General features: G+C 47.0%; 2 protein-coding genes across 3 annotated transcripts in view; both read left to right on the top strand.

Moving 5' to 3' along the window:
* The first annotated feature begins 3,278 nt into the window (after positions 1 to 3,278).
* On the top strand, positions 3,279 to 6,924 carry TP53RK (TP53 regulating kinase). Its single transcript, XM_067708321.1, has 2 exons — positions 3,279 to 3,610; positions 5,200 to 6,924. Exons 1-2 carry the CDS (start codon positions 3,328 to 3,330, stop codon positions 5,676 to 5,678), a joined length of 762 nt encoding a protein of 253 aa, XP_067564422.1. The 5' UTR covers positions 3,279 to 3,327; the 3' UTR covers positions 5,679 to 6,924.
* The window catches only part of SLC13A3 (solute carrier family 13 member 3), a 92,891-nt gene continuing 90,376 nt past the window's right edge, over positions 6,046 to 8,560 (top strand). For both annotated transcript variants that reach the window (XM_067708319.1, XM_067708318.1), the window contains exon 1: positions 6,046 to 6,181. The gene's annotated coding sequence lies outside the window, so the exon portion shown is untranslated. The remainder of the gene's footprint in view (positions 6,182 to 8,560) is intronic.

Below are 8,560 nucleotides of genomic sequence, written 5' to 3'. Positions count from 1 at the left end.
GCCCCATTTTATGAGTGAGGCAAAGGGAAGTGAAGTAACTTGCTTGCATAATAAACAAATAAATAAAAGCAATAGGGCTGGGACTTCCCTGGAGGTCCGGTGGTTAAGACTTTGCCTTCCAGTGCAGACGGTGAGGGTTTGATCCCTGGTCGGGGAGCTAAGATCCCACGTGCCTTGTGGCCAAAAACCCAAAACATAAAACAGAAGCAATACAGTAACAAATTCAATAAAGACTTGAAAAATGGTCCACATCAAAAATAATCTTAAAAAAAAATCAATAGTGCTTAAGGACACACACTAGCATACATCTGATCCGGAAGTCAAACTTATGGGGAAAACTGGGCTCTTATCCATCACACTCTACTGCCTTTCTGGCATGGAGAAGAGCCCAAGGAGGCCCCTTGGCCATTGCCATGTGACAATTCCTCCTTCATATGAGTATCTGGAATTGTCACCAGGAGACCTGGTACAGAAAGGCCTGGGCTGTTCCATTCCTGAGATAACCTATAGAAATCATATGATGAAAAAGGGCATGAAGTCGTTGATCTTTGATTTCTATGGCTTGCATTAAGTCAGGAAGATGTTTGCATGCCTGCTGTCAGGTTCTATCTCTCCTAGAGAATAGAGAATCCCTCTTCACTGGTTGTCCCAAATGAGAAAGGAAAAATTCTAATTGGGCATTTTGGTAGGCATCTTCAAAAATGGCTTCCCTTGAGGGTAGGCAGGACCTAGTGACCCACTTCTAACAAATAGAATACAGAAAAAATGATGATTGTTATTCTAGAGATCAGGTTATAAAAGCGATTTCCATCTTGCTCACCCTCTCCTGATCTCTTCTTACTCACTCAGTCTGATGAAGCCACCTGTGTGCTGTGAGCTGCCCAGTGGAGAGTCCCACGTGGCAAGAATTGAGGGTGGCCTCCAGGCAATAGCCAGGAAGGAACTAAGGCCCTCATATTAACAGTCTGTGAGGAACTAAATCCTGCCACTAATCAAATAGTCATACAAACAAACAAAAAGGCAATGCAAAAGAGGAGAGATTCACAGGGGCACCAGGAATTTTCAAGGTTGTTTTTTTCCCTCCTATGAGAAGTCAGGGAGGGCTTCCCTGAGGAAGTGGCATTTGAGCTGAGAATGGAAGGATGCCTAGATTGGTCTAGGCAACAAAGAGAGGGAAGAGCACTTCTGACATGGGAAATAGCAGGTGCAAAGACCCCATGGCAGGAGGGAGCCTAGCAAGAATGAGACTGAGAGAAAGCAAACGTGTGCCCTGGGACTTGCAGAGGGGAGTTTGGTGGGAGATGAGTCTGAAAGAGGGACATAGGGCCTCATGCACGACCTCATGGATCTTTATCTGAAGCACAACAAGGAACCACTGAAAGGTTTTAAATAGGCTTCCTACCACAGAAGCCAGAACCAGTCTGACCATAGCAAGCCTGGGACTTGTAAATATGTTTGCACAGTGGATTTTCCAAGGAGGGTGTTGGAGGTCGGAAGGAACGAAAAGTACCCACCAAACTGAGAAGGTTTCTGGAGAATAAAAAACGAGGTAGGCAGCTGCATATAATCAATAGATCAGTTTATTATAGGGTAACTTACAGGGTAGGAACTGGTGGACAGCAATCCACCCAGTGCATCTGCAGCTGCACTCTGAGCCTTCAAGGGGCCATTGGGACAACTTTATAGCTAACCTAGGGTATGGGGGCACATGCTTGGAAACAGGAAGTGTATTCCTAAGTCAAGATTTATGAATGGGTAACTAGTTCTGTAGGTACTAGGAGTACGTCAGCAAAGGTCTTCATCATTGTTTGGAGGCTAACGGAGCATAGAGGCCACCTGGACTTAAAGATCATTAAACAACATCTATTAACTACAAAGCCCTTGATGACAGAGAAAAGATTTACTATGCGGAACAGGCATAGGTAGGGTCAGTGGAAGGACAGCAGGAACTGTACGGACTCAAGATGGCATCAGTTATGCTAACAGCCATACAGAGGGGTTCAGACAGATTTGGTAACCGTGGAGATGATCATATGGACACTAACAATTATGATAATGAAACTACAAACCTGGGAAACTGGGCACTATAAATAGAATTGTTTCTGGGTGAGCTTTAAATATGCGGGCTGATGAAAGGTGCTGGAAACCACATTATGTCAACACAAAGGGTCTGATGATGGAAAAGGTGACCTACCCTGTGCATGAATGAACGCAGGGACTGTGGAGCTGAGGGTTGGTGTCAGTCGTAGCAACCCTCAGACCCAAGGGCCTTTCTTCAATATTTCAAACAGGGTCTCAGTGATGGGGGAAGGAAAATGCACACGTGAAGTGTATGCAATCCACCAGGTACCCTCATGAGCAATATCTTATTTAATTTTAATAAGCTATTGCTAAAGTAAAACTAATTATCTTCTTTCTAAAGATGATGGATCTGAAACTCAGAGAAATAATGTTTGTTGCTGCATCACACAGTGTGACAGGCACTTGAGGCTGCCTCCACTATGTGTGAGAGTGAACACATATACAGTAAAAAAAAAAATCTGGGAAGAAACGTTATACAATAGTTGACGGGAGGGGCGCGGATTGATGACAGGGATAGGGGTTCTTCAATTTTTCTTGTGGACAAAACTGTGTATTGTAAGAATTTGTTATAGCCTGTAGGTTTGCAAATAAAATAAACAGTAAAAGTTTATTTGCTAATCACTCCCAGCTCGGCTTGGGTTCTGTCTCCTTTGAAAAACTCCGCAGCCTGATTATCCCCACCACCCTCTCTGACTCTCAATTACTATTATTATTTTTCTGTAAGATGGGCTTTCATCATTTAACTTTATTCCTCCTGAATGCACTCAATAAACACTAGTGTAAGCTGCTATTGGGGGGCAATTCAGGAGCCCAGGGACGAGGAGTTCCAAGAAGAGAACTCCTGGGGGTGCAGCTTTCCGGGATCCATAAAGACTCCTGAGGAGAGCAGATTCCGAAAAAGTTTTTCCTCGAGAAGCACCGAAGCTTTCCGAAAATAGCCGAAGAGCTGGGATGCAGGGGCCAACAAAGCCGACCTCGAGAGTCACCAAGGGCTTCCGGAAAGAGCCGAGGAGTGGAAAGAGCGGTTTACCGAGAGTTTACGGAGATAGCCGAAGAGCAGGGAGGCGGGGCCACTAGGCTTCGAAAAGAGCCGAAAGGTTGGGAGGAGGAACCAGTTCCACAAGGCGGAAGTGTCGGCGTTCGAGTGGCCGAAGAGCTCCGAGGATTTCCGGAGCTAGCCGAAGAAGCTCCGACAGTTTCCGGAGAGGGCCGAGCGTCTCCAAGCGGCTATGCCGAGGCGCAAACATGGCGGAGGTAGGTCGTGTTGACAGTGAGCTGAACGAGGGGCTGGCGCCCGCGGCCGAAGCACTGGTAGCGGCCCGGGAGCGAAGCAGACGCTTCTTAAGCGGCCTAGAGCTGGTGAAGCAGGGCGCCGAGGCGCGCGTGTTCCGCGGCCGCTTCCAGGGCCGCGCGGCCGTGGTGAAGTACCGCTTTCCCAAGGGCTACCGACACCCGGCGCTGGAGGCGCGGCTCGGCCGGCGACGGACGGTGCAGGAGGCCCGGGCGCTGCTCCGCTGTCGCCGCGCAGGTGAGGCGGCCCGGCTTGGGGGCGTGGGGGACGCGGGTAAGGGGCTCCCCTGCGCTGCGGGCCGCGATTTGCCTCAGTTTCTCTGTTTGTACCTTCTGCATGGCTTTCCGTTAAGAAATGTGATCCTTTTATCCTTCTTTTCGTTCATTAACTCTTCAGAAGCCGCTTGGCCTTGCAGCGACTAGCATTTGTCCCGGAGCCATTGGCGCCTGGTTCAGTTCTGGCTCTGCCACTCTTGCTCAGCGTTGCGCATGTCATTTAACTGCCCTGAACCTCGGTTTCCCCATTTGTACCGTCTCAATTTTCGATCGTTATCTTTTTTTCCTTTTAAGAAGCAGACGTAATTACAGGTACTTGCCCAGGAGCCAGGCTCTCTGGGTTCAAATACTCCGCTGCTTCATATATAGCCTTTCAGCAAAGTTATATAACCTCAGCCTCAGTTTCCTCACATGTAAAGGGAAGTCATTGTAGCTATATCCATCTCATAGGGATGTTGTGGCCATTAGACGAGATGTGTATGCCATGTATTATGTTTGAACATAGGACTGACTTGTGGCGCTCAGTAAACATTAGATTTCATTCAACTGTTTATTTTTTCATTAAAACATCATTGCACCATGACCGTAAACCTTGTCCTCAGATGAGAAACGTAGGCTCAGAGGAGTAACTTGCCCAAGCGAGCCAGCCAGGCTCTCAGCCCATATCCCTCTGACCCAGAAACACTGGCTTTTCACTTTTACACTTCCTACCTTTGTTTCTGTCATTGGTATTTTTTAGGTGTCTGCTGTACTCCAAGACACTGTTAGGTGCAGGGAGATCTGGAGGAGATTCAGTAGCGGACAAGCAGATGCACCTCTGCCCTTGATCATATTTAACGACATTATTCACGTGTTCATATTTTCTATTTTCGCCCTCTCCAAGATCTAAGTTCTGTTAAGCAGGGATCGTGCCTGCTTTGTTTTCTGCTGTATCCCAACAGATTTGTCTCCAGTATCTAGAAGTGTCTTGAGGGTGATTGACATTCAATGAAGATTCATTGAATCTTCAAATTCAGAGAAGTCATTGAATTATTGGAAGTATTGATCTCATGTTATAGAAGCAGAAATGGCAGCTTAGAGAAATTAATGTGACTTTAAAGTTATACGGCTAATAAGGAAGGGAGCAGGGATTTAAACTTGTCCTTCCTCTCTATAAAGATGAATCTCTAAGCCGGCACATGGCTTGGCCTCCTGCTGGTGTCCTTGTCAGGTAGAAACGGCTCTGACTGGGCTGTGCTTACCCTTCTGGCTCTTTATTTTGTATTGTATTTTAGCGAATAAGTATGACAAATGAAGTCCAATCATAAAGGGTGGAAGGGAGGAGGGAGCTTTGGCTCTGCTCACCTTAGCTATGGGGTGGTCTTAGCACAGTCCTGCAGGGGAAACTTCCAGAGAAGTTAAGCTCTACCATTCTGCAGCATTCCTAAATCTTTTTCCCGAAATACGCAGATACACACTGTAAAAAACTGGCTCAGTCTTTGAAAATTAAGCTTACTATTTAAAAAAAAAAAGAAGTATCTAATTCAATGACCCCTTATGTCTTGGTTGCAGGAATATGTGCCCCGGTTGTCTTTTTTGTGGACCATGCTTCCAACTGCTTATTCATGGAAGAAATTGAAGGCTCAGTGACTGTTCGAGATTATATCGAATCCACTATGGAGACTGAAAAATCTCCCCAAAGTCTCTTTGGCTTAGCCAAGGCAATCGGACAGGTTTTGGCTCGAATGCACGATGAAGACGTCATTCATGGTGATCTCACCACGTCCAACATGCTCCTGAAACCTCCCCTGGAACAGCTGAACATCGTGCTCATAGACTTTGGGCTGAGTTTCATTTCAGCACTTCCGGAAGATAAGGGAGTTGACCTGTACGTGCTAGAGAAAGCCTTCCTTAGTACCCATCCCAACACCGAGACTGTGTTTGAAGCCTTTCTGAAGAGCTACTCCGCTGCCTCCAAAAAGGCCAGGCCAGTGCTTAAAAAATTAGATGAGGTGCGCCTGAGAGGGAGAAAGAGGTCCATGGTGGGGTAGAAGAATTCTGTGACGACCACAGACGGTTAAGCTGTTCACAGTAACTTTGAAGGAATGCTCTGAATATGAGATTCGACCTAAATAAAGGTGGTGGGATATTTTTAGGTGCCGTCTGTGATCATGCTTCTTAGGCATTGTCATCTGCGGTTGACTGTTCTCAAGAGCTTACTCTGTACATAAGACATGTCTGGCAGAACTGGGCATTCAGAATAAATCTCAGGCTTTCTCTGCAATTGTGCCGTGTACACCTCAGATCAAGGGCATGGCGTTACAAAACAGTGAACCACATACTGAGAACCTTATTCTGTTTTCAGTCCTGGTGAGGCAAGGACAGTCTCAGTTGGTGACAGTATGTCTTTATCAGCCCTCTAACCCAGCCTTTTTTGTTGTTGTGTTCATGACAGACTCCTCTTTGAAACCAGTACAGTGGGTTACAACCAGCATTTTAAGAAAGAAATGGAATCAGAGATTAGAAAATATCAGAGCACATTACATGTAGTATTGTAAGTATTGTTTTATGAAACTTGTTTGAAATGTGTATATAGACAATGGTATGTACTAGGTTTTGATGTAAAATACAGTTCTTTTTGAGGGTCATGGTAAAAAAAAATGATGAAAAATGCCGCTTAACTCCAATTTCTCCTTTTTAAAAAAAGCAGGCTCATAGCTTTCAGGCAACTGAAATTTATGTATTTCTGTACAAGACTTTTTTTTTTTTTTTTTTGGCGGTACGCGGGCCTCTCACTGTTGCGGCCTCTCCCGTTGCGGAGCACAGGCTCCGGATGCGCAGGCTCAGTGGCCACGGCTCATGGGCCCAGCCACTCCGTGGCATGTGGGATCTTCCCAGACCGGGCTCAAACCCGTGTCCCCTGCATCAGCAGGTGGACTCTTAACCACTACGCCACCAGGGAAGCCCCTGTACAAGACTTTTTATTTTTGTTGCTCTGTGTTTTTATGGCTGTCTTCTAATTAAGAAGTGATTGGTATAAATTTCCTTTTAATTTCTATAGGTAAAAAAGCCGGTTTATATCAAAGACAGTAAGTAGATTGAGCAAAGATAGTGAAGTAGCTTGGAAATGACTGAAGTTTGATAAAACCTGGTTTAAGAGAAGGTGCAGGAAAACTGTATTAAGATGCAAAGTACCGCGAATTAGCTCACACTTATCCTTGCCCAGTTTCTTCCCCCAAAGAATTTGTGTGTGTGTTGGGAGGGAGGTGGGTATAATAAAACACTTTCTTCCTGTAAGCTCTAACTAGCAAGTCAATATTTTGAGTGTGGGCACTGTACTGGGTACCAGGTGCAATGATGAGCAAGATGGACAAGCATGTTCTCATGGAGTGAACATTCTGGAGCAACTTGGACTGTGTCAGTTTTGTTCACCACAGTTATCACTCTGCACACGGCAGATGCCCAGGAATGAAAGAAAACTTCCCTTTCTGGGTAGTGGTGACTGGTTGAGAGAACTGACATCATTGTTTGGTTACTACACGTCAGGCATTGAATCTAAAACAACGCTAAATTAGGTATTGTCACCATTCGATAGAGAAACGGGCTCAGAAGGGGGGGAGCTTGTCCAAGATGTCACAGGTAGCAAGGAGGACTTTTCCCTGGCTCCAAAGCCCGTATGCTCTCCACTGATCCTTTAAGAAATGAGATGCATTTCAATATATGACACATATTATTATAATATGTGTTGGCATTGTGTTACACTATTTTCAAATAATTCCAAGGCCACAGGAGCTGGCCATAATTTTTTTCAATGAATATTCTCAACGTGGCTGAGGGCTTATTCCCCAGTTTCCTCATATACTGTACAGCTAATATGGCTAATCTCTACCTCGTGGGGAGAATGGTTGAGCCACACGTGCAGCTGTTAAGTCAGCGGATACCTAGCGCTCGCTGTGTGCCAGGCACTGGAGATACAGAGGGGACACGAATGTCTCTGGAAACAAACTGAGTCCCTAAGACAATTTCAGACAGTGATGAGGGCTGTAAAGCAGCGGCCCCCAACCTTTCTGCCGCCAGGGACCGGTTTCGTGGAAGACAGTTTTACCCGGGGGTTGGGGATGCTGGTTGAGGCGGTCCTGCCAGCGATGGGGAGGAATGGGGGGTAGCAGATGAAGCTTCGCTCGCTCGCCCGCCGCTTACCTCCTGCTGTGTGGCCCGGTTCCTAGCAGGCTACGGACCGGTACTTGGTCCTGATCCGAGGCCCGGGGGTCGGGGACCCCTGCTGTAAAGGATGCTGAGATTCTGAGTGACCTCGAGTGGAGGGAGAGGGAGGAGTGGTCAGGGAAAGCCTCGATGAGGTGACCTTGGGAGTAAGACGTGACGGAGAACCAGGAGATGGGGTGTGGGACTCCAGGTACCGAGTTGGTGAAGGAGGAGCATCCCTGAGGGACAGCAAGGCTGGTGGGGCTGGTTTGCCACCGAGCAAGGAGGAGGAACAGGAAGTGAGATCGGAGAGGTGGGTAAGTGCTGGGTCACGCAGGGCCGAGTAACAAGGCTGGGTTTTTATTCTTAATGCAGCTCAGGAGGTTTTAAACCAGGAACATCTGATGTACATTGTGAAAGGATGACATTGGTAGAAAAAAAAAAACTGCAAGGGGCCAGAGTGGAGGCAAGAAAACAGTGAGAAGGTTAGCCTGTGATGAGGATAGACCAGGGTGGAGGTGTCGGCAAGCATGCCGCAAGCCATGTGGCGGTCACCGGGGTATGTGACACGGTGGCCAGCGGCTGTGGGAGTGGCGGCAGCAGCAGCAGGGAAGCAAAAATGACCTCTGCAGGCATTAAGAGGGAGAGGGAGACGCCGGAGGCTGGAGACACTTCACACGTGTTCCCAGCAGGAGTATTTCCTGTCTTCATACTCAGCCTGTGGCCAGGG

The sequence above is a fragment of the Pseudorca crassidens genome, chromosome 15 (genome assembly GCF_039906515.1).
Source record: "Pseudorca crassidens isolate mPseCra1 chromosome 15, mPseCra1.hap1, whole genome shotgun sequence".
NCBI lineage: Eukaryota > Metazoa > Chordata > Mammalia > Artiodactyla > Delphinidae > Pseudorca > Pseudorca crassidens.
Note: the sequence above shows the minus strand (reverse complement) of the source record. Positions and strands in the feature narration are given on the sequence as shown.